This window comes from Anolis sagrei, chromosome 3 (assembly GCF_037176765.1).
Source record: "Anolis sagrei isolate rAnoSag1 chromosome 3, rAnoSag1.mat, whole genome shotgun sequence".
Classification (NCBI taxonomy): Eukaryota; Metazoa; Chordata; class Lepidosauria; order Squamata; family Dactyloidae; genus Anolis; species Anolis sagrei.
Window position 1 is genome coordinate 145,920,276 of NC_090023.1, and position 26,681 is coordinate 145,946,956.

The 26,681-nt window shown below is 41.2% G+C and overlaps 1 protein-coding gene across 1 annotated transcript; it reads right to left on the reverse strand.

The window, feature by feature from the left end:
* Positions 1–3,179: 3,179 nt before the first annotated feature.
* RGCC (regulator of cell cycle) lies at positions 3,180–26,058 on the reverse strand. Its single transcript, XM_060769236.2, has 5 exons — positions 25,904–26,058; positions 15,084–15,260; positions 5,238–5,345; positions 3,960–4,022; positions 3,180–3,565 (listed from the first exon to the last, which is right to left on the reverse strand). Exons 1-5 carry the CDS (start codon positions 25,941–25,943, stop codon positions 3,558–3,560), a joined length of 396 nt encoding a protein of 131 aa, XP_060625219.2. The 5' UTR covers positions 25,944–26,058; the 3' UTR covers positions 3,180–3,557.
* Positions 26,059–26,681: the final 623 nt, after the last annotated feature.

The following is a 26,681-nucleotide window of genomic DNA, read 5'->3' on the forward strand; positions in this document are numbered from 1 at the left end:
TTGCCCCCATTGCTCCTAAGGCAACATGGGAAGCCTCCCGTGTTGCTATGGCAGTGGCATTTGCCACTTGCTCTTCTTTTGATATGGAGCCCATCCAGAAGTTTCTGTGCATGGTACTATGTAGCTCCATATCGAAAGTGGAGAGCAAGCGGTGTACGCCAGACAAATCAGCCTGTTTGATGAGATTGTAAGTGATGGATTTTATAATGGCAGATCCCTGCTTCTAAAAGATGCACCCCAGAAAGATCTGTCTGGCACGTATCTCTGTTATAGCTTTCTTGGTACCAGTTGAAGACCATTATTTATTTGGTATTCATTTGGTTTGATTATGTGCTGAAGAATATTAACTCTATATTGTTGATTCTGTTTTATGATTAATTTATTGTGAGAATTATTGTGAGTAATTCTTCCAAGATAACTTCAGCTATTTAGCATGCTAAAGTAATCAGTCAATAAAACAAAATAGGCAACTGTCAAAGATCTGCACTACCCTATTTTTAGGCTTCTGACTTAACTTAGGTCTTTAGCATGTTCATTATTCCTTCTTTGCTAGCTTTCACTTGAGAAAACACAATGTGAGCCTGATAATTTTTTGTTCTTGTCCCAGCTCTGAAACATTGGCAAGCAATGATGTACTTCTTTAAATAGCACATCTACTGCACCCAAAGACTTGTGTGAACAACGAGAGCCTGTTTCCCCAATTTTTACATTTAAATGAATAAATAAGGATCTCTTTGTAGGTGGAGAACAATGCTGCATAGTGATCTTTACAGTGGAAAATACATTCTCATGTTCATCAATCCTATCTAGAGTTATATTTGACACTTTCTGGAAGTTAAGAGGGTGTTGAAAGGAGCAACTAAAATTGAAGGCATGCAAGTACACATATTTGTTGGACATAAACCCCTTTAAACTCAGCGGGACTTGCTTCTGAATAGACATTTACAGAATTGTTTAATGCATGATAATATAGATATGTAAATGATTTAGATTTTTTTTAATTTTAAACACTTCAGTGTAAGTTGGTAGAAGGTCATGCAACATCATGTATCTTTTATGTAAGGCTTCTGGTGACAATCTGTCAGAGCTAGAAACAATATGAAACATGTCTTCCAAATAAAGCCTAATGTTAATCATCTACAATTTTACATTAGAGGAACCTAATCATAAAGCCCATCTGAACAGATAACAGGATAACTGCATGACTGAATTACTCCATTCCACATCCAAGTGAGGATACAGCCTTTTCATTGTACTGCTTTGAATGGAATATGATTCTGATGAACCATTTATATTCCTTATAAGAGAGATAGAAGTAGAACAGCTGACTATGTCTGTGTTGGCTTTCAAAGTTCATTGAATATCTCATTATTATTTGCATCTCAGAAAGGTTCCTTCCTTCTGCACAAAACCCCTCAGTAGTAATAGCTATCTTTGTCCTAACTGAAATGAAAGGCTACATTGATTAAAATTGGGGAATGGAAACTATGAGGCAAAAAAAAATCCCATCCATGAAATTGGATGAATGGATGAGATCTGACTTCACAAATCCCATACAAATACAACTTGTGTGTGTGTGTAACTTCTTACTAACTACAGAAGTGAACTAGGACAATTAATTTCCTAGTGGGAAATAGGTGGGCTTTCTAAGGTCTGGAAGAATGCGCCCCCCCCCCCCACACCACTCTTGAGTTGTTCCTTTGGTAAGGTGACTCCCAAAAATTGTGATGCTAACCAGTGAAATGGCATCTGCCCAGTTCTGTGGCAATTGATGGCTATCTGCAATTGAGTTTTCCCCAATACTCAGTTTGACGAGCTCTTGAGAAAAATAATAGTAGCTACCCTGAGTCTATGTTATTATGTGGTGTGCCTTGAGTTCATGGAGTGGCAGAAGGAGACCATCCTTCCCTGTGATGGTGACCACAAATGGGATGGAAAGTTCTCCTTTCCTTCCCTCACTTGCCAGCATTGCATCAACTCTCCTAGGTGAGGCTGGAAGATAATGGTTTTCAGATATTAGTGATTGGGCCAGAAAAGGAGTTATCTTTCAATTTAGATTTAAATCTGAGACACAAAAGGATGGACGGTTCATGATGCTTGCATCATAGTTTACGATTATCTTCACAAGATACTAAGATTCATGTGCCTAAGTCCAGAAGTACAAATCTCAGTGGTATAGCAATGATTATTGACCCTAATTGTTAGGAATGAATGCAAGGACTTTGTTGTTTTTCATAAATTAGTTACGGTATTTTAAACGAAATAAGGTTTGCACTCAGTTTTTCTTTGCTTGTTTAAGAGTACTGGCTTGTTTTGCTTAGTATATATAAGGAGGAGCAGGCGTAACTGGAACTTTTGCCCATTTCCTTCATTTCAGCTTCATGCTACTGAAAATATCAAACACTATACAATAAGTGGAGCAGGTGGTTTACATTTTGCTGCTATATGCAACACAGAAAATAAAGACACATGGTCACGTGGATAGACCTCTTATGAGATGGAAAATGTATATGCTTGATCTTAGAGTTATTTCCTGATCTTATCTAACAGGCATCACATTTCTCGATTTCTCTGTGATGTTGGGATATTTATTTTAAGCAAGTTTTACTTTATGAGAAGGCAAAAGTGCCAAATCTGACCCAGAGCAATTACCTCAATTCTAGCTGTATTCTAGAGAACAGGAAACATTTTTACCCTGAGTCAAATGCTCAGTGGCAAGTGCTAAAACCTGTGGGAGGAGGCTCTATCGATCTGTGAACATCTGGAGAAGCCTAAAAGAGATTAGAGGCAGGGAATCACTACAATGAAACATAATCCCAATTGCATTCTTCCAAAGCTGAACTTTTTCCCTGGTGAAGCCAGACATCTCTGTGTTGATGCCTACAGAGTGTTCTAATTGTTTTGACATTTAGTAGAAGCCTTGTTGTCACAGCTATGACACTGTCGACCACTTCTGTCATATCAGATAAGTACACCTCTCATCACTGGAAGATGGCAGTGGGAAATGAGATGAAGAATTGTGCAAGACAAATATTGTGATGATGGTGGACATATTTTTTCTTTCTTTTTTCTGGCAAGTGTTATATGTTCAAAGTCTAAAAGTAGAAGCACATAGGGTGAACTATAAGCACCAGAATGGATCTGTGTTCTTGGAGGAAAGCATGAGCGCAAGTGTAAAATAGTTGACAGACTTTTTAATAAAGATATATTTAGTTTAAACTTCCAGTTCAGGTTTTTATTTGTATACAAAAATATATTGTAATCAACAGCATTAAAGTTAATTATATAAAATTACAAAATCTTTTCATAAAAGCACTTTTAAATTAATATTAAGCTATTATTTTATGAAAAAGTACAGGATGGGGACATCTGTTATTTGCATCTGGGGAAAAGACAACAGTTGTGACTGGTGAAACGTGTAAGTAGAGATGCCTGGTAGCATGCTTGGGAGATGAGAATATTGGCCTCTGTCACGTCAAATAATGATTGATGGAGAGGTATCAGGCAAGGTTCAACTTTATCCTTCCAGGGCATGTATTGTGTCAAGCCAGCATGTCTCACATACCTGTATGAACATTCAGATAGGACAAATATTAATGTGGTGCGGTCATACACTCCAGTGCCACTTTTCAGGCAAGCTGCCTTAAACGCCACAATTTTTAACCAGAACAGGGAAGAATGCCAAGGTACTTACAGAAGTGAAACACATTAATCATATCCAAGCCTTTGTATTATTGACTCAAAGCCACTGTGAAAAGTTATACTAGTAAGGACTAGTTCATAAAGCTTTCTGGTTCACATTTCTCCCTCTCACCCAGCCACCAACCCAGCATTGTCAGCAATGAATATGCATATCCTGCTTCTTTGTCTGCAATGGAAAGGATCCAACAAGATATAACTACAGTTAGATCTTCATAGACACACATAATAAATTAGTCCAGAACATTCGTTCCACTTACTTGCCAAGGTCTTATCAAGATCAGCTATAAAGTCTTCTAGTTCTTTCGTGTCTCCAAGCTTTGCTGGGAAAAAAAAAAAACAAGACCAGGAATGGCTTCACTTGCCCATCTAACAAAAATGAAGGACCCCTAAAGATGCAGGTTCTTACAACCACAAGAACGTATTTAAAAACAACCATTTATTCCACTTCTCTTTCTTAAAGCTCATTTACTTAGGGAAACAGTCCTTTGATTTATAACTCAAAGCCAATGAAGCCACATCTTTTCTAGTTACCTCAGAAAAACTAATGTATTTCTGAACTGACTTTGACTTTCAAGGAGGAAAAAATGATGACTTGATCCAAATGGAAAGAACAGGTTTTGGGAAAATGCAGAATTCCTAAGCTGCTTCTTTCCCCCTTAAAATAAGAGATTGTGTAGCATATTATAAAAAAATCTATACACAATGTGTAATTTATCAATTTTATAGAAATAACACAAAGCTGTCACGAAATGGATAATGATGATAGATGCAGATGTACCTTGAAATGTAGGTCCAGTATTTGTACAGAACCAATAAGAGCTATAAACTATGCATAATATAGCACTTGGGCCATGCACAGAGTTAAAGGTAAAGTAAATGTAAAGGTTTTCCCCTGACATTAAATCCAGTCGTGTCAGACTATGGGGGTTGGTGCTCATCTCCATTTCTAAGCCAAAGAGCCGGCATTGTCCGTAGACACCTACAAGATCATGTGGCCAGCATGACTGCATGGAGCACCATTACCTCCCGGCAGAGTACTACCTATTGATCTATTCACATTTGCATGTTTTCGAACTGCTAGGTTGGCAGAAGCTGGGGTTAATAGTGGGTGCTCACCCTGTTCCCTGGATTTGAACCTGTGACCTTTCGGTTAGCAAGTTCAGCAGCTCAGCACTTTTATTCACTACACTAGCGGGGCATAGAGTTACTTAGGACAAAGTATGCATGAATGTGACCCTTCTATCTCAAAAATATGTTCTGTTCTCATTTCAGTTGTTCTGCATTTCTATCCATATGTGAATCACAGATGCCTGAGTAAAGCCCTTGCATAAATTCAACTTTCCTGCAAATCCACAGGACAAGAAAGCACCTAGTGTCTGTTGGATCTGGACACAACAGAACATGTTAAATGGCCCATTTTCATATGAATTTGCATCCCTGAATAATATAGAAAGTGTTTCAATAGGATGGGACGGCCACTTAGGAAAACACTTATGTCACTGAGTTTCAAGAGGGTAACCTTACTAAAATGTCACCTTTTTGAGCAGTTGTTTTTGGAGCAGAGACAGCTGGAGTGGACAACGTTGGAGAGTTTAGTTTTTCATCACTGAAGCTGAAACTGTTTCTGCAGAGTGAATCTGCACCTGCAACAAAGGATATCAAGATTTAGAATCAGAAAGAGAACAAGACTGTTGCTGCAGTAGAACATGCCCCTGCTTGTTCACCTAGAACAAAATACGCCACTTATTCATATCATTCTAGCATTGTTGCAAAGTCTGATAGTTTAAATGGCAATTACTTGGGAACCATTTTTTTTTTTGCATAAATGGACTAAAACTGCAGAGATTTCAACAAAGTCTTGCTAATGTCATCTAAGATATTCAGTCTGTACTGGGAAGGTATTGTACAGGCATGTTTCAGGGTGCTCTGGTTCTGAGTACACCTACATGGAAAGGTCAGTGAACTTTCAGAATCACTGAAAAAACAAAATTAACAATGTCTCAGAAAAACAGCATAAATCCAAGACCTTTCAGAACAATCGCAGTAATTCACTGAAAATAGTAGAATGAAGAGCTGTGCCTCTCATGATTTAATGCTACTTGGCTTTTGTGCTGTGGTCTTACGTTCCTTCCATCTGCCTGGTTCTCTGCCAGCTGCCCTCTGCCTCTTTGGTGAATGTGCAGCAGTAGAGCATATAGGATTTTATTTATTTGGTATATTATTGCAGACTTACTGTATACAGATGAAATAGGAGAAAGGACTTGGGAATAACATTCCATGTGTTTGATACAAAGCAAGCTCCCACCTGGTGAAATGAATGGCTAAGAATAAAAATAAACCCCTCCTCTAGATGCTACAGCATCTGTTTGAATATTAAACATTATTTGACAGTGGAGTATTGATTTCCTACAGATATTTTCACAATGGTGAAGGAAGTTACACATTTACCATCGGGCAAGCTGGCAATCGCCATCTATAAAGGCAATAGAAGAATGGGAACTATCACCTCCTTACCTTGGGGGCAAAGGTATTGTTTCCTTATCCTCAGTGACTTGCATATATATTATAATACTATTACCTGCAACCCATTTTGCTGAGCACTGAAAACATCCAAGCATAACATTCCAGGATTTATTTTGGATGAGAAAACATTAGAGACTGAATATCTTTAGAATATTTGTTGTATTTCCACATATATGAGAACATCTTGAATGAAATCTGTCATTCTTACTATAGCAGATACTCAAAGAAACCCTACATATTACACAGTACTCACAGCTAACAGACAGCTCTAAGAATATGTCCATTCACTTTGTTTAAATTATGATTTTGGATCTATTTCTGGATGTCCTTCATCTGTAGACTTGTCACCACTTTCATGCTTTGATGGACACCACATTCCCAAAAATTGAGAAAAGTTCATAGGTATTGGAAATCTCCGATTCCCAAACACCTATCTTCTCTAGCTATAATGTTTCACAGGTTTGCATAGTCACAATTATATTCTATTACATAGTACTCCTGGGACACTTACTCCCAAAGGCTCTTGAACCTATGTGCCAAGGCTGACACCAGTGTGACAATAGGGGCTCTCAAGTGGTCCCACCATGTCCTTTGCCTGCAGCCGTGCAAATGAAGAGGTTCAAAGTGTTAAACGACAATCATTGTTTAAGGGAATTGCTCATTCAATGGGAAGTCATATTCCTGTGTAGATTTGGTCTCTTGGAGTTGAGGCAAAATGTCTCTAATGAAGGGTTTGGAGTAGAGCAGGATGGATGCTTATCTTGGCAAGCAAAATAATTCATGGTTAGCTCTAGCTATTTCTATTTCAGACTTTAGTCAAACCTCAAGAGCTCTATTTAAATATAGGACAGATTTTTAACTAACATACAAATCAGTGATGGCAGTGGGGGAGGGAACAATACAGCTACACCAAAGGCTTTCTCTTCACAATAGAAAAGGGAATTAATCACCATCCAACTGTTTTTCATAAAAAATATGATTTACTCTCGAAGAAGCCCTAAATCTCCATGTTACACATCCAGTAAAATCTTTATTTGACTCATTGGAATAATGCTGTAGAAGACAACAGCCAGTGAAAACTGCCCTGTATTTCTGGTACAATTAGTCTTTGAATTAAGAAACCTGGGCAGGTTTTTAAAATGCTCCCCACAGTAACAGGAAGAAGGCAACAAGGTTTGATGGATTCCAGAAGACTAGAGTTCAAGTGTCCATTAAACCATAGAAACTCACTGGGAAAATCATAATCTCTCACAATCTTTAAACAGTATAAGACACAAATGCAAATCTTTTCTGAGCACATCTTGCCAAGAACACCTGAAGATAAGTTTACTTGAGGGTCACTATATAAGTCAGAAACAATCTGAAGGCACACAATAGCAGCATATAAACATCACTGCTTAGTATAGGAGCAACCAGCAGATCATGGCCAATGGCTAATTGCTAATATATTACGTACTGTCAAGTATGCTGGACAATTAATGAGCATGTGGTCCAACAAATGAGCAATAGGATGGGTGTTAGGGCTTTCTCAGGTGACTGGCTTTTAGCAAGTATGCCTCCAGATACGATCCATCACCCCTTCCTATTCTCTGCCTGTGGGGCAGGATGGAAGTTTTTACGCTGCCTCATGAGAAGTCTAGATATGACCACAATCCTGGATTCTTAATCATTGGAATTAAAGTAACTTATCTATCACAGGAAACCTTTTTAGACAACTACTGTGCTGGGTGAATGAGCGATTTTCTATACTGCTGACTTCTCAAATTGTTAATTACATTTATTACCGCCCTAGTGAGCTCAAAACACTGAAAGGCAGAAATGGGGTCATTTCTCACAAAATGACTGAGCTCTTTTTACTTTTTACATTTTTTCTTTTGTTCTAAAAGACCTACAGGTTTAGTTATTAAATCAAAGATTAAAATCTAACTCCCCTCTATACCAAATTCCACCCAATCCTTTCTCTATAGGACTGAAAAGCAACAGAATGAACATTCACAACAGCAGCAATTGGTGAAAATAAAATCATCCTACTACTGTTACTTAAAACTAAGACTTCTTCCACACTGCCCCGATATCCCAGGATATGATCCCAGATTATCTTCTTGTCCCAGGTTATCTGACAGTGGAGACTCACACAATCCATTTTAAAGCAGATAATCTGGGATCAGATCCTGGGATATAGGGCAGTGTGAAAGGGACCCAACAGTCTCTATTAATACACTAGGGTATATAATCAGATTTCTTGGAGAGGTCTAATTCAAGGAGTTTGTGTTGGACATTTTTGTTGGGAGAATATAGAATGTTTTGCTTGTCTGACTTCAAACCATTTCCAACTTATGATGGCCTCAAAGCCAACTTATGATGGGACTGGCTTTTAGAGGGGGGTTGCCTTTGCCTTCCTCTGAGGCTGAGAAAGTGTGACTTGCCCAAGGTCACTTGGTGGGTTTCCATGTCCAAGTGAAAAATCGAACCCTAGTGTCCAAAGTCCTAGTCCAGTGTTGTAAATTTAGCACTGTGAACTATAGCTTTCTATTTTTAGAAGTATAAATCATGCAAGAATGAAGTTAGTCCATTCTGAGTAACTATACTATGAGTACAAAGTATAACCAAAGCCTTTGCTTTGGATATACTTATGTTACCCTGAGCAACAGAAATCCCCATTATTAATCTAAGGACTTTTTGAGGGTAGGAATGCTCCTTCTTATTTTTTTGGCATGTATATTCTGTAACTGGATTTTTAAATTATAGGTTGAAATCCTACATGTGGTTATTAAAGAGGAGGCCTCACCAAAACCAGAAAGATTATTTCTCAGTTCTCAGTTTTTTGTTCCTGTTGATGCTATGTTCCTTTCTATACTCACTGAAATCCACACCCTAACAAGGTTATGGTGCAATTACAACTACAGGTCCTTAAAAATCATGCCACAACTATAGAAGAAACCACCTAAATCCTGTATGTAGAACTTGGCATCCAATGTATGCTCTACAGAGTGTGCAGTCCTCAGTTTTCCAGGGATGTTAAAATCCTTTTGAATGTCAGACATTAGGCAGTTTTTTTCTGTTTGAGCTGAAAGTCTTTTCAGAATCGAGCGAGTAAGTAGCTCATTACAGCAGCCCTAAAGCGGCGTTCTTTTTACAGCACCAGAATGCTGCCTTTGATCCGATTACAACTGCAGGTCCTTGAAATTCATGCCACAACTAGACTACAGTAACATGGTCAAATAGGAAAGCCTGATATACTTATCCAGAGGAAAGCAGACATGCACACCAGTCTTGCTGGCACAAGCTAAGTACTTCCAAATGGAAAATTTCTTAGGTGTGACCTATGTGGTATTAGTAAAACTGGATACACCACTGAGATATTAATTTGTTATCCAAAATCATATATAATTTCTCTTATCCACTTGAAATCTGCTGCCTTCTCATTATTTCAGCAATAGAAGCAGCTGCTGTTGGGATGTGATTCCTAGCCAGGAGAAACTCAGAAAAACTAGTATGATGATTTCAGTGTGTAGCATGATTTTATTTTATCAAGGTAAACAAAATGTTTCACAGCATTTAAATAATATAATTGTGTGGGAGTGCATAAGAAAGAAGTAGGAAATAAACCTTTGATTGCATCAGAGAAACTGGTGGGAGGAGTTAGATTATCTAGAACTGGGATGGGACACCACCTGCCAATCTGCCCATCAGGGAAGGGAAAGTCCTTCCCTTCCCTGAAGCTCCTGCTTGCTCCAATAGTAACCATCTGGTTTATTAAAAAAGCAAAACTAAAAAGAAAACAAACAAACTCAAGGCCATGACTCAGGCAGCTTTACTTCTAGCCCAGCTTTGTCAGCGAGGAAAGGGGGCCTTTGAGGTGCCAGCTGAGTCTGCTGTGGTATTCTTTCACTTTCTCTAGCCAAGTAGACTCAGGCTGCAACTGAAAGAACTATTCCTCCAGGTCTTCTGTGAGTCTGCCTCCCTGAGACAGTGGAAGCAAAGCAGCCAACCATTTAATCAGACTCTGAAGGAGCTATCCTTCAGGTATTGGGTGCGTCTCTTTCTCCATAAAAATAATAATTCTACAAGGAGATATATAAGCAAGAGGTAATAATCTTTTGTTCATCACAAATTTAGGCTCACTTTCTCAGTTTCTGCTGGCACACAGGAGAAACTGAGACTAGCAGCAGAGACCAACTCAGAATTGGGTTTGAGTGATATCTGCTAGGTTTTTAAAAACTGTGTTTTATTTTTTATTTTTTACTAGTTAAGTAAAAAATCTTGCCTAGGGCCAAATCTGATGGCTGGAAGCCAACAGTCACCCAGTGTAGATTAAATATCCACGCGCATACCCTAAACTAGCTTTACAGAATCCCCTTGCAGAATAGCAACACTGTAGAACACATGTTGATGAAAGGGGATTTTTGTGTATTATGCAAGTGCAACGACAGTGTACAATGTTGCTGCATGCACACTTCATTTTCTGCTGTCTGCAAAATATGTCTGTTGATGGCAAATATCTCACCCCATGCATATAGCACAATTTATCTTTGTGGATGTCTTTAACAGACTGCCAGCCAAAATCCAAAAAGTGGTCCACAGGACCTCCTATTTCTCCATATCCCTTTTCTGAGTCAACTCCCAAGCTGTTTCTGTGCTAAGAAAGGCAATGAATATTGAGTGATAGATGTGGGTTGTGTAGTAAAAAGTAAATGTACTTACTTATGGTGAGTGGCAGAGAAAACAGAAGTTTGCGAGAATGACAAGAAAAGCAAAGGCAGATTTCAGCTTGAAACTGCCCATGAGAACTTGGACAAGGTACTTCAACTTATATGACAGTCAAAAATATTCTGATGGAGTGGTCTACTGCAAAGTTTTGGAGCTGTCAGAACGAGCACACAGAGATTAATCATAATCAATTCTGTCTAGATATTGTGCTCTTAGATATTGTTGTTCTCTGTAAGTGACCAATACTATTTCATCACTGCACTATCAGTCGTAACTCTAAAAAGATTATAGAATTGGGGCACCAACTGGACCCAAATTGGCACCGCTGTTCATATAAGCTGCAGAAGTGCTCAGGAGAATGCTACAGTCCAAGATATGGTAACTACATGTGGTGGGATTGCATGATCATTAAGCTTGCTTCTATGTGTTTGAGATGTGGATTGCTACTTCCACATCCCAAACATCCATTAAACTTTGTTAGGCTAACTGCTTCACAGCTGTTCAAGTGAAAAGTGGTTGAATTAAGCAAACTTACATCCATACAATAAGCATCTACTGTATACCATGAGAATATTACCTTACATATATTTCAATTACTCTAGATATCCTTTTGATGAACCATATTTCATCCTTTGTGCAATCCTAAACCAGGACCATCCCCATGGAATATAGGTGGATAATTTATGGCAATATCCAGTACAGTCCATATTTGCTTAACCATACCCCCTCCCACACCATCACCTCAAAAAGTTATCAATAGCAAAAAAAAATGCTTTATTTGCGGTACGACCCATCATTTCCTAGCAATAAGTCAGGGTGGTTCACATTATGGGAAAGTGTGCAATCTCATAACAGCACTACTGTTTGTTTGTTTTAATAACAGCTGGCATCCCTCTGGTCACTCTGCAGTACATTAGATCCATTCAGTCTTTTGCTGAGTCAATCTGCAGATGCATCTAATGGATTCAATGTGTCTACACTAGTTAAGGCTAACAGGATTTTGGCTATTATTTTCATAACACCAGCACTACGTCCAGAAAAGGTACCTCACTTAGACAGGCCAACATTAGGCTGGCCTTCAGGTAATCAGTAATTATTAATTTAATCTACACATAGTAGCTGCTGCAAGGATTAAAAAAGAGCAGTTGAGGGGAAAATGAGAATCTGGAAGGTCTGGCTAAAGATATAATAAATAAAATAAACACATGCGTGGAAAGATTATTCCTGGTTTTAGATTACTGTTTGTTGCAAAAATGTGCAATGATATCTATATCTATATATTTTATAGAGTATGCTAATATCTTCTATAAATACTTGAACTGTGTGCCTTTAAATTACATGTCAATTTAAAACAACCCCATAGAATTTCATAGGGTTTTCTTAAGCAAGGAGTATTCAGAGGTTGTTTGTTTTCATATGAACTTAGTCTTGGGAACAATTATAATATCCTGCTGCATACACTCCACTCTTTTACACTGTGAACAGCTACACTGAACCAACAAAGGTTGCACTATAGGAAGGTGGCAAGGATTTACAAATATATTACACTGCTGTTACAAATGAGCAACTTGATCCACAGGAATCACAGTCAAGGGGACAGAGGAGATTCTTGCAATACAGATGCTGTTACGTCACGGACTGACCTGGTTTGCCCCTTGGGAGCTGGAATAAACACACAACATTGAGTGAGCATGAAGGAAGGAGAAAAGAAGGTTTCTTTTCCATAGCAGTCATCCAAATGAAATCACTCGTGCTTATTGCACAGTCTCCTCCTAAGAAAAAGCTATGCCTCAGGCAGGTAGAGCACTTAGCCAGCATATAGCCCAAGCAGAAAGAGGGGAGAAGAGGCTGGTGTGAGTTTGCAAAAAGTCAAAAGGAAGTATTTGCAAGGAAGAGTACTGTTCTATTCAACAAAAGTTGTTTACAGGCAGAATGCTATCAAGCAAGGTTCTTTTTCCAAGCTGCAGTTGCTGCAGATTGGTGCTTCCAGCATGCGCCCCCTCACAGCCTGGCTTCTCCCACAGTGGCATTTTGCATAAGTGTTACCAAGGAAACTCTGAGATCATGGATTTGGCACCACAGTTTCACTAAAGGGACAAGGGGGAGAGAACTTGGATTAACAGAAAAGGGAAGTCTATTTGAACAGAAATTGATTTTGCTCAGTTGCACACACTATAAACAGTATGTTAAGAGATCAAGTAGGCCAAGTTATGGCATCTGTGCATCTCTCTTCAAATAAAGACCTTCCCTATTAATCTTGCTGCTCCCCTCAGATTTTAGTACAAAAGGTCCTTACTGGAAGAGAAGGGCTTTGCATTTTTTATAATGTCATTGAAGAAAGCAAAGGAGGAAAATGCTAATGGGCAGTGGCACAGACACTACTCAGAAAATGTAATCAAATACCTATAAAACACACACACAATCATCTTGTAATTCCACAGACTACAACAATTTAGTTTGGTTAGAATTAAAATACAGAAAGGGTGTATTTTGATCTAAGAGGAAAGTGAGACATACAGCAAATACAGCATTTCTGAGACATAACTTCTGCTTAAATAAGACTAGATTTTCAACCTACACATTTTCAATGACATAAGATATGCCGTTATTAAATATTTTGCCAGCATGAAAGACACAAAGCTGTTTTTGTTTCTGATGGGTGGGGAAACCTGTGTCTCAAAGAGATAAAAATAGCTTCAAGAAGCATTCCTCTCACAAGAAGAAGTTGTGCAAATAAGCTACTTCCCTTGGCAAATATTTTGGAGCAAATTTTGACCAGTTAGTTCATGACAAGACTTCCTCAGTTTTGCTAAAAGCAGCATTGAGAAAGTTGTTATGAGGGAGGACATATGGTGCAAGATTTTCTTAAAACTTTGGAAGAAAGGGAGACATGCAACTGAGAAGAATTAAGCAATCAGTACCATTCCCAAGAAAAGACAAGCAAGAGAAAGAGAGAATGTCAGATGACAGATAGCTCTATGTCAAAAACAAACAACCTGCACATATCTTACCTGCCATAGGGACAAGGAGAAGTGATGCAAGATAAACATATGGCAATAAAAATTGATTGTGCAGATATAGCACTCTGGGTGTGATGTCTTGGGTGTGGGTGAGGAAACCAACACATAGATTAACGTAGATCATGTGTCAAATGTGAGTAGCTCACCTCCCAGAGGTGTAGCAAGGGCAATTCAGAGAGAAACTATTGCCTATGCTCAGTCTGCACATTTTAAGCAAACAAGAAATATTAATTATGTTAATTTTTAAAAGTCACACTGCCACTTAAATAGTATGAGTCTCTTGTCTAGAGAATGGCATATATCACTTAAAACAATAATTCTTCTCTGGGCAATGAGAAGTATTGTTCTTTTAATCTGAACAATATCCACAGATTTTGTTCTGTGGATACAAGAACAAAATCTGAACAATATCCACAGATTTAACACCCACAATTTCACTTACCCATGCTCCTAAAAATATTCCCTCTCTGAAGTGTTTGTGGGCCTCTCTAGGTCCTCCAGTATGTTTCTATGGTATGTCTCCATCCCAAATACAGTTAGAAGATAGAGTTTGCTATATCTATGTTTCAGGTACGCATGTGGGGATGGGTAGATCATGGACCATATCCCACTGAGATACAGGAGTTGTACTTTATTGTTCATGTTCAAATTGGGTGGCAAATAATTTTTCTGATACATATATATGTAGACTCTAGAGGTGAAGCAATACTTTAAATTCAGTTGTGAGAAAGATCAACGAACCAAAGGACAGTATAGAAAAAAAGACATTTAATAACTGACTTGATGTAAAATGTTGGCATGAGTACCCTTTAAATGTAGTCAGCAACCCCAAACTTTCTTTGAAAAAGTTCACTTCATTATAAAGCAGTCTTGCCTGACATAAGAAGGACCAAAAACCAAACACAATATGCTACTGAAATAATTGGAAACTGGACCTTTAATAATTTTTTTTGTAAAACACCACCAGGAAGCCACAATACTGAACAGTGGATTCCAAATTTTATACATGGACAGGTAAACTACGTTTTTTATGCTCTTTCACTGGTTATGCCAACAATGTACATTTAAAATGAATCAGTTTTTTTAAAAAATGAGATGAGGAAAAGACTAGTCAATGAGGATTCTTACTTTCAGAGTCACTGATTCCACTGTAGTCACTGACGCTGGCGCTGCTTCGTCGCTTCATCCGCTCCAGGTGCTCTTCATACTGGAAGTGATGTTTCTTTAGGGGAGATGAGAAATCCTCTATCACAGCATCGAACTCGCCAAGCACCTCAGCCAGATCTCCAAAATCCTCAAAAACCTCTGCAGCAGATGAAAAAAGTCAGTAGCTCTTCCACAGCCTGATCCACCATCAATATATATGTGGATTTTGTATCCAAAGATTCGACCATCTATAACTTGAAAATATTCAAAAGGAAATATATGAAATAGATAGGAAATCATTTTATGATGCCATTTTATATCATGGGATTTTATATAAAATGGTATCTAGAGGGGGAGTCCTGGAACCAAATGACAGCTGACACCAAGGGCCTACTGCATTGGGTATGGGTCCTGTAAACTGAAAGTCCCTATTATTATTATTATTATTATTATTATTATTATTATTATTATATATCAGTCAACCTCTGGCCTTCCTCCCTTTCCAATTATTACAGCATAGGTCCAGAAGGAAATAAAATTCCCTAAAATTATTTTTTTTAATTACGTAAATATTCTTCAAGATTTTTCTCAAAGTCTTTCCATATTGTTCTTGTTTGCTTGTGTTGAACTGTAAGACCATCTTGAATATTGTAATGTTTATTTTCTTATCTGTTTTACATTGTTTTAATTTAATTTAAAAATATTTACCCTGTAATTCTATGAAATTTGGGAAAGTTTTACCTTAAGAAGCAGTGTAAAAACGCTTAAAATATTTGGTCATAAATATTTAATAGAGAGAAACAAATGCATACACACCCGCATTACCATTTAAATCCAGAAACAGACAGATACATTTGAGGCATTTATTTGTAAACTCACACAGAGTTTATAGCCAGCTGTGTGTGTGGCAAATTGGACTGTTTCCTTTTGGCTCTCTTATACTTTTGCCAGAAGCCCAACATGAACAAATGAAGATTTTTGTCATTGTTTTTAATGCTAATTCTAAATGTTTATTTTGAAATATTGAACTGGTTATTTGGATTCTTTCCAACATATGTCCATGTCTTGTTTGGGAAAGTAACAGGTTTGGTTCATTTTGTGGATTATTTGTGCGGCCTGAGAGTGTGTCCCACTCTTAATGGCACTCAGCAACATTTGTTGTGATAGACTTTTGAGACTCATGGCTATTATGCTACTCTAAGGGATGATTTTGTGGTCCCGTCAGTCCTATCTGATTGAAAATTTCTAAAAAGTGGCATGGCTAATTGTTTCCTAACCCATTTATTCCCTTTGCTCTTTGATATCTGCATGAAGTCTCCTAATAGGTCCTATAGGAATTTGGGCATCGAGTTATATCATTATTCCAATGACACTCTGCTCTGCTCTCTTTCTCCGATAAAGTCAGAGCCTGCAGAAACATTATTGGATTGGGTGGAAACATTAATGAAATGGATATGGATTAACTCCTGTTAAAACAGCTGTGATCTGTGACCAGGAGCACAGCCTGTTCTAGAAAGGGATGAATTCTCACGGAAGGACCATGAAAGTTCTTTAATTAAAGCTGCCTACTCCTCAAGGTTTTGTTGTTCTCTTTTCAACTTTTGCTTATTTACATTACAGTGATTATTCTGCACAATTTCCTCAAGCTGTATGACTAAACATATGGTGCCCTATCCATAAGTTATTATTTATTTATTAAAACATGTCAGTGATTATAAAGATGCAGATAACAGTTTTCCATGGCTTTTTTATTTCATTCACAAAAATGAAAATTCATTCATTCAGCAAATGAATGGTCACATTTACATACACAAATGATGGAAAGCTTGGACACTCTGAGATTCTCTGATTTTTTATATAAATCAAAAGACTATACTTCTAAAAAGCATAGGGCAAAAAGCAATCCAAGAGAATTTAAATAAGTGTTTTTTAAATTGGAAAACTAATCTCAAACTGACAAAAATGAACTTGCCAGAACTACCTTAAGGACAGAATCACAGTGTAATAGAATTTGAAGAGATCACATTGGTCATGTAGTCCAACCCCTGCCATACAGGAAAAGGACAATCAAAGTACCCCTGACAGAAGGCCACCCAGCCTCTGTTTAAAAGCCTTCAAGGAAGGAGCTTCCACCAGACTCCGAGGAAGAGAGTTCCACTACTGAACAGCCTGTATGCTCAGGAAGTTCTGCCTAATGTTCCTGTAATTTGAACCCATTGTTCCAAGTCCTAGTTTCCAAGACAGCAGAAAACAAGCCTGCTTTCTCTTCCTTATGACAGCCTTTCACTTATTTATATGTGCTATCATGTCTCCTATCAATGTTCTCTCCTGCAGGCTAAACATCTCCAGCTCTTTAAGATGGTCCTCATAAGGCATGTTCTTCAGGCCTTTGATTATTTTAGTTGCCCTCCCCTGGACACCTTCCAGCTTGTCAATATCTCTCTTGAATTGTGGTGCCCAGAATTGGACACAGTATTCCAGGCGAGGTCCAACCAAGCCAGTATAAAGGGACACCATGACTTTCCTCTATCCAGACATTATACTCCTTTTGATGCAGGCCAAAATCCTACAGGTTTTTAGCTGCTGCATCACACTGTTGGTTCATGTTCAACTTCTTGTCCACTAGGTCTCCAAGAGCTTTCTCACATGGATTATCAAGCCAGGCATTACCCAATCTGCATCTTTACATTTCATTTTTCCCTGCCTAAGTGTGGGAGCTTACATTTCTCCTTGTTGAAATTCATTTGTTAATTTTTATCCAGCTCTCTAAATCTGTTAAAGTCATTTTGAATTCTGACCCTGTCCTCTGGAATATTAGCTATCCCTCATAATTTTGTGTCATGCAAACTTGATAAGCATGCTCTCTAAACCTTCATTCAACTAATTAATAAAGATATTGAACAGTACTGGGCCCCGAACCCACACCCTGCAGCACTCCACTAGTCATTATTTCCAGGATGAAGTGGAACTATTGGTAAGCACCCTTTGGATTTGGTCGCTTAACCAATTACAGATGCACTTAATAGTACAATTGCCTAGCCCACATTTGACTAGTTTGTTTGCAATAAGGTCATAGGGGACGACCTTGTCAAAGGCCTTACTGAAATAAATATCTGATACATACATAGCATTCCTTGCATCTACCAAGCTTATAAGATTAGCAAACAGTTATAATGACTTTCAGTAGCAAAGTGAAAAAAGGGACCTTGACAACAAGCATCTTCCTGTGGCAGACACTGACATCTCAAAAAGGAAGGGAAATCTGAAATTGGCTTGAGTTAGGGAAAGACAAACACTCGTGTCACTTCCATATATTTCATCAATCTAAAGAATAAGGAACTGACAAAACAACCTTTGAGTACTCCTTGTCTAAAGAAACCCCATGAAATCCATGAGGTCACCATAAATCAACAGTAGACTTGAAGATAAATGCATACAGACACTGGGACTAAGTATTGGATTTAATCCATCCTCTACAGCTGTACAATGATGTGGGATGGACTTTGCTGCAGGTCTACTTTTATATATATTCTAAAAGACAAAAGCTCACAAAGGAGATTAAAATTCCCCAGTGGAGTGCATGAGTATTAAACCAGCTTTCCATGTCTTGAGAACTTTTTTGTAGACCGATATTAAACTAAACAGGAAGGCAGGGAGGATGAAAGCTGTGCAATGTTAAACGGCACAAAGCATAGCACCACATAATATTTGCAGAAGAAACCTTTTGAGGATTAGACCACAAGATTATGGGGATTAACTACAGGATGTATTACCATAAGGTGCATCCTGGGGAGGGGGCAGTCTACGTATCTGATTCATGTGTACATCCCAACCATGTCACTATCCATATGTCTGAAAACAGATACAATTATAGACCTGAAGGAACACCCAGCCTTCAACTACTGTATCCTGTATGTAAATTTGCCTTATGGGGATAAACCTTTAAGTCATCTGTCAATGAGACTTCCTGAATTTCATAGGGTTTTCTTAGATAAGGAATACTTAGAGATAGTTTTATCAATTTCTTCTTAGGAAATATAGTCTACAGCATCTGATATTTGTTAGGCAGTTTCCCACCCAAGGACTCACCAGGGCCGACCCTACTTCACTTCCAAGATAAGACAGGATCTATTACATAGCACTAAAACTATTTTCTTTGCCAAGGTACTTGGAAAATAACTAACGGCTAATCTAGCACAAGCTTCTGAAATAGCCCAGTTAAGAAAGCTGAACAAAACAAAGGCATGAGAGGTTCTACTGTGAAGAGTGTGCCTATAACAGCAGAGACCTAAATGCCCAAGAATTCACATTGCAGATGCATTACAATAAAGACAAATCTCCCCTTTTAACTTCGGGGGGGGGGGGGGACTGACTCAATCCTTGAGACATACTAAATGACCTCACAATTTTAAAAAGAAAGTGATTTAACAAATTAATACCAGCTGGACAGAAGGAAGGTCCATTACAGCTATAAAGGCAGTGAGAAGTTTCCCTAACAGCATTCCAGCCAGAAACCAGAGAAACACAGTTTATCTGAAGTTTATCTGAACAGATATGGTTGGCAATTTTGAACTATGGGGATTTGGTCACTTTCATTTGAAGGAACAACTACCTATAACTGAGAAAGAAGGGAATTTAACCCCTTTCTTGTGTTGGTGTCCTGACTTGAGCATAAAATATAAAGAGAGACCTGCCCTCATACATACACGATCTGTCTCAAAAGTAACAAAAATTATTTTTAGCGCAGTGCAGATGGGCCAGGAAAGGACGGTGTTTTTTGAGGAAGGTGGATGGAAAACCCAGGCATATTGTCTGGCCTTTTTCTGTTGAGCCCTTGCCTTTGTAACAGTCAGGACAATAGCAAAAAAATGCAAAAGTTTTAGAGTCTAATCATGAGTGAAAGTGGAATCCTTGGTGACACAATGGGTCAAACCAGGGGTCCTCAAACTTTTTAAACAGAGGGCCAGGTCACAGACCCGCATACTTTTGGGGGGCTGAATTATAATTTGAAAAAAACATGAATTATTATGCACACTGCACATATTTGATTTGTAGTGCAAAAAACACTTAATACAATACAATAATTAAAATGAAGAACAATTTTAACAAATATAAACTTATTAGTATTTCAGTTAGAAGTGTGGTCCTGCTTTTGGCTGATGAGATAGGATTGTTGATCTTGTTATGTGCTTTCAAGTCATTTCAGACTTATGCTGACCCTGAGCAAGGACTGGGTAAATGACCGTATCTGGCTCCTGGGCCTTAGTTTGAGGACCCCTGGATTAAATCCTTGTGCCGGCAGGTCTGCTGACTGAAAGATTGGTGGTTCTAATCTATGGAGTGAGGTGAGGTCCTGTCTGTCAGCTTTAGCTTCTCATGTGGGGACATGAGAGAAGCCTCCCACAGGATGGTAAAAACATCTAGGCATCCCCTTGGCAATGTCTTTGCAGATGGCCAATTATCTCACACCAGAAGCGACCTGCAGTTTCTCAAGTTGTTCCTGACATGAAAAAACTTGGTGAAAATGCAGAGGAGTCTTCAGGAACCGAGAGCAATGTGGCTCATGGTGAAGGCTGTTGTAACTGCTTTTTCTGACATAGCCCTGACTTAGCGCTGTGTGGTTTCTTTCTTAGAGTTCAAAACCCACCTCAAAAGACATCCTTTTGCGGCAATTGAAAAGGTCCAGGCAGCTGCGATGAAGGCTTTGAACAACGTCTCAAGTAATAGCTTCCTCCACTGCTTTGAAAAATGGCAGCAATGCCGATATTTCTGAGGAGTGTGTTTTAGTTGCATATATGTTCAATAAAAAGAAAGTTAAATTGTTCTCATTCTTTTTGGAAGAATAAAATGTTGAATTTGAAAGACTGGTTGCTCTGAGTATCAAAATAAAGATAGACACAATAAAGATAGACACCACTCAGGCGGTGTTGTGTTTCAGTGTCGAATGTTGACTTTTGTGGAAAGGTGGCTGCCAAGGTAGCCGAAATGGTCAACATTTTCTAATGTTTCACCATTAAGCTGTATTTCTGGCTTATTGAAGGAGGGAATAATAATAGTTCTGTTCTTGTGGATTTTGAAGAGGCATGAACAGAGGGGCAAAAGGGAGAAACATGCCAAGAGAATAGCACATCAAGCCAAACCTTGTCAGGACCACCTTCCATCTGAAAATCTATGTCCTCATTGTGACAGGCCACGAGGATCCAGAATACATCTCTACAGTCACTTACAGACTCACCACCAAGACTCTATTTCTGGAAAAGAATCTTAATCGGCCACCCAAGATAGTACGTCCCACAGTGCCTTTTGATGGATAGACCTCATAGTAGGCTATCACTTGTGCCAAGAATGATTCTCTTCCAGAAGTAGTCTTGGTGATGGGTCTGTAAGTAACTCTGAAGACCTATTCTGGATCCACATGGTCCGTCGCAATGAGGACATAGATTTCCAGATGGAAGGTGGTCTTGACAAGGGTCTGCTTGATGTGCCTTTCTCTTGGCACGTTTCTCACTTTTGCTCTCTATTTGTGCCTCTTCAAAATCCACAACAGAACAATTATTATTCCCTCCTTCAACATACGTGGCCTGTCCCAAAAATAATAAGAACAATTTAACTTTATTTTTATTGAACATGCATGCAACTGAAGTATACTCCTTGGGATTGAATACAGCGATGTTGGAGGGCTAGGGCTCCTTGGAGCCCTTCCACACAGCCATATAACCCAGAATATCAAGGCAGATAAGCCCACAATATCTGTTTTGAACTGGGAGGCTAAGTCTGAGTCTAAGGTTTCCCCTTGACATTAAGTCTAGTCATGTCTGGCTCCGGGGGGGGGGGGGGGGGGGGTATTATGCTCATCTCCATTTCTAGGCCAAAGAGTTCGCATTGTCCATATACGCCTCCAAGGTCATGTGGCCAGCATGACTGCATGAAGGGCTGTTACCTTCCCAGCAAAGTGATACCTATTGATCTACTAACACTTGAATGTTTTTTAACTGCAATGTTGGCAGAAGCTAGGACTAACAGCAGGAGCTGTTTAGCCTGCTGCCCCACTGGGGAGGGGGGCTACACTGCCATATATTCCAGTTCAAAGCAGATAATGTGGGATTTTATTCAGCTGTGCAGATGGGGCCTTAGAATCCTAGAATTGGAAGAGACCTCGTGGCCATGAAGGAAAAGCACCATCCAAGCACCCCCGACAGATGCAAGTCGTCCATAGACTTTCCCAGTCACAGGAGTTGCGAAGGGTTTGCTTAGGCAAGGGATCCTGGGTGTAGTTTGCCTCCCTCAGAAAGGCAGTCTGCTGCAGGCTCTCCATCCAAGTGAGTGGCCCCAGGTGCCTCAGTCCCATCTATTCTGTGATAGATTGATGACTCTTCTGCGATACTCCTGTCTACAGTTATGCCCCCCCCCAGGCTAAAGATAAAGGTTTCCCCCTGACATTTAGTCCAGACTCTGGTGGGTGGTGCTCATCTTTTCTAAGCCGAAGAGCTGGGGTTATCCGTAGACACCTCTAAGGTCATGTGGCCGGCATGACTTACTTAGGTGATTCCTCATAGTCTGAGGATGATGGTCCTCCAAGTGTAGTATCCTGGCAGTGGGTGACTGTGGAGCCCTATTCTTGATCTGCATCTTCTCCCACAGTGGGGGCATCGGTTACTAGGTGGAAGGCGGTCCCGGTCGGAGTTGGCTTGACACGCCATCCTCTTGGCATGTTTCTCTCTTTCGTCCTCCATTCGTGCCTCTTCAAATTCTGCAGCACTGCTGATCACAGCTGACCTCCAGCTGGAGCGCTTAAGGACCAGGGCTTCCCAGTTCTCAGTATCTATGCCAGAGTTTTTAAGGTTGGCTTTGAGCCCATCTTTAAATCTCTTTTCCTGTCCTCCAACATTCCGTTTTCCGTTCTTGAGTTCGGAGTAGAGCAGCTGCTTTGGGAGACAGTGGTCAGGCATCCGGACAACGTGGCCGGTCCAGCGGAGTTGATGGTGGAGAACCATCGCTTCAATGCTGGTGGTCTTTGCTTCTTCCAGCACGCTGACATTGGTCCACCTGTCTTCCCAAGAGATTTGCAGGATTTTCCGGAGGCAGCTCTGATGGAATAGTTCCAGGAGTTGCATGTGACATCTGTAGGCTGTCCACGTTTCGCAGGCATACAGCAGGGTTGGGAGGACAACAGCTTTATAAACAAGCACCTTGGTATCCCTACGGATGTCCCGGTCCTCAAACACTCTCTGCTTCATTCGGAAAAATGCTGCACTTGCAGAGCTCAGGCGGTGTTGAATTTCAGTGTCAATGTTGACTTTTGTGGAGAGGTGGCTGCCAAGGGAGTGGAAATGGTCAACATTTTCTAAGGTTACACCATTAAGCTGTATTAAGCCGGTATGACCACATGGAGCACTGTTACCTTCCTGCAGAAGTGGTACCTATTGATCTACTGTTTTAGAACTGGGTGGTTGTAGGTTTTTTGGGGCTATATGGCCATGTTCTAGAGGCATTCTCTCCTGACATTTCGCCTGCATCTATGGCAAGCATCCTCAGAGGTGGTGAAGTCTGTTGGAACTAGGAAGTGGGTTTATATATCTGTGGAATGACCAGGGTGGGACAAAGAACTCTTGTCTGCTGGACTAGGTGTGAATGTTTCAACTGACGATCTTGATTAGCATTTGATGGCTTGGCAGTGCCTGGGGCAATATTTTGTTGAGAGGTGATTAGATGTCCCTGATTATTTCCCCTCTGTTGTTTTGCTATTGTAATTTTAGAGTAGCCAGATTTTGTTCATTTTCATGGTCTTCTCCTTTCTGTTGAAATTGTCCACATGCTTGTGGATTTCAAGTGCTTCTCTGTGTAGTCTGACATGGTGGTTGTTGGAGTGGTCCAGCATTTCTGTGTTCTCAAACAATAGTGTGGTGTGTGGTGGAGGCTCCTTCTTTGGAGGCTTTTAAGCAGAGGCTGGATGGCCATCTGTCAGGGGTGATTTGAATGCAATATTCCTGCTTCTTGGCAGGGGGTTGGACTGGATGGCCCATGAGGTCTCTTCTAACTCTTTGATTCTATGATTCTATTAATATGCTGTGTCCAGGTTGGTTCATCAGGTGCTCCGCTATGGCTGACTCCTCTGGTTGAAGTAGTCTGCAGTGCCTTTCATGTTCCTTGTTTTAGAACTGCTAGGTTGGCAGAAGCTGGGACTAACAGTGGGAGCTCACGCCAGGTCCGTAACCAGGATTTCGTTTCGGGGGCGGGGGGCTGAATTTTTTTCAGGGGGGGTTTCAGGGGGCCTGAGTTTCAGGGGGGGCTGAGTCTGAGTGAAAGAGGGTCTAGCCTAACAAATCTTTTGTATCATTACCCCAATAGCCGCATGCATATGGAATATATTGAGTATGGTGATCAGATCATGATATGAATAAACATAACAGTTTAAATAATGCACCAGTAAGGCCTTTTCGTGAATCACCATGAGAATTTCGGGGGGGGGGGGGCGGGGGCGGCTCATCCATTACGCGAAGTAAGCGGTCGCAGAACACTTTTTTTGCCAGGGGTGCAGAGGTGCCTCTGTAAATGCCCCTTGACTGCCACTTGAGGAGCGCCCCCTCAGCTCACAACAGCCCTAGCAGTCCGGGGGGAGCCTCGGCTTTCTTGCCTCGCTGTTGGATGATCCTCTTCCCAAAGGGGCCGGGCCCTTGAGCCTCGCCTAGCCCCTCTCGTTCCTGCTCCACCGGGTGTGCGAGCAGAGCCGGCGCTCAATCGTTCTCTGCGTTCGATCCCTTCCCCATGACTGGCTCCCTTTCCCGATCCTCCGGCGCTCCACCCGCCTCCTCTCCTCTCCTCTCCCCAATCCACGGGTGGGCCAAGGGGCGGAGCCGCCGCGCCTGGCCCGCTTTGGGTCCGGAGACGTGCCTGAAGACCCCAGTGTGCACACCAAAAGTTGCCTCTTCTCCTGACTTTCTCTTCGGCCATTGGGACCAAGAGAGAGAGAGAGAGAGAGAGAGAGACCCTCCGGCTGGAGGTATCTCCCACCTCCGCTCTCTCCTTTGTTTTTGCGCCTACCTTCAGGAAAGGTGGGCATCTCCACCTCTGTCTCTCTCTCTCTCTCTTGGTCCCAATGGCTGAGGAGAAAGTCAGGAGAAGAGGTGACTTTTGGTGCACACGCTGGGGTCTTCAGGCACGCCTCCGGACCCAAAGCTGGCCAGGCAAGGAAGCAAATGCGGCAAGTGTAGTTACTGGGATGTATAGTTCACCTACAATCAAAGAGCATTCTGAACTCCACCAATGATGGAATTGAACCAAATATGGCACACAGAACTCCCACGACAAACAGAAAATATATATCAGTGATTGGTGGTGGTGGGGGGACGCCAAAATACTGTTTGCTTACCGTCGAAAATTACCTAGGGCCGCCTCGGGGGGGGGGGGGGGGGCTGAAGCCCCTCAAGCCCCCCCCCCCCGCTACATGTTTGGCTCACGCCACTCCTTTCGGTCAGCAAGTTAACCCACTAAGTCTGGCTCACTTTAAGTGAGGGAAGGTGGTGATCTAAAGTCGCCTCAGGTTCGATGTGGAGCAAGGATTCAAAAGAGCGGGAGCGGGCTCCTCCTTCCCTTCCCTTCCCTTCCCCCCGTACCTGTGGCAAGAGGCGCCCCAAAACCCAGCGAGGGCGGGCCTGGCCAAGGCCAGGACATCCTGAGGGGACCCCGCCTCAAGAGGGCCCCGCCCCCCTCCGAACCCCCAAAGCATCCCCAGCCCAACACTGGCGAGAAGGGGGCAGCATTCAAGGGAGACCCGAGCTGAGAGGAAAGCTTGACAGACTCACCTTTGCCGGCGGAGGAACTTTGCCCCTTGAACGGCTTCATGGTTCCCTCAGAGGGGCTGAGAGAGGCGCCCCCTCCTCCTCCTCAGCGCGCGAGCCTCCCTCGCTCCATCGGCCACAGCTCGAACTCTGAAGGAAAGCAAGCGAGGGAGGAACGGGGCGCGCGCGGGGCGGGGGCTGGGGGCGTGGCTTTGCTCCCACGAGCCCCTTTCTGGAGGGCGGGGCGGGCGCTCTCTCCTGGCGGGGGCTGAGGGCGCCAGGTGCGCGCGCAGGCTCCAGGTAGCCCTCGACCGTTGGGCCTCCAAGTGGGAGGCCCTCTCACCCCCCCCCCCAGAGGCCCCACTCGGCTCGGCCACGTGCCAGGAATCTTAGGTGCTCGCGCCCCACCTCAAGGTTGGGAGTCCCCCCTTGGCCCGGGGTTGGCTTCTCTTCTGGGCCGCCTTGGCCCACCCCTCTTCCGCCTTCTCACTTGAACCCCCTGGTGTCGCAATGTGTTAAACCCTTGTGCAGACTGGACTGAACACCAATATGTCGGAGGTTCGAATCTGGGGAGAGTGGGATATGAGCTCCCTCTGTCAGCTCCAGCTCCCCTTGCAGGGACATGAGAGAAGCCTCCCACAAGAAGGATAAAACATCAACATTGGTAATATAATATATTGTATATACATATCATATTTATAACATTATAATGTAATCTATATATATATAAATGCTCTGTGCATAATGAGTACCTTAAAAACAAAAGACCCAATGAACGAAATCACACCAAATTTGGCAACAA

Coding starts and splice junctions, on each gene's coding strand:
- RGCC (XM_060769236.2), bottom strand. CDS start 25,943: ATGAAGCCGTTCAAGGGGCAAAGTTCCTCCGCCGGCAAAG. Junction 15,261..25,903: donor AAGTTCCTCCGCCGGCAAAG/GTGAGTCTGTCA, acceptor CATCTGCTGCAG/AGGTTTTTGAGGATTTTGGA. Junction 5,346..15,083: donor TGGAATCAGTGACTCTGAAA/GTAAGAATCCTC, acceptor CCTTTGTTGCAG/GTGCAGATTCACTCTGCAGA.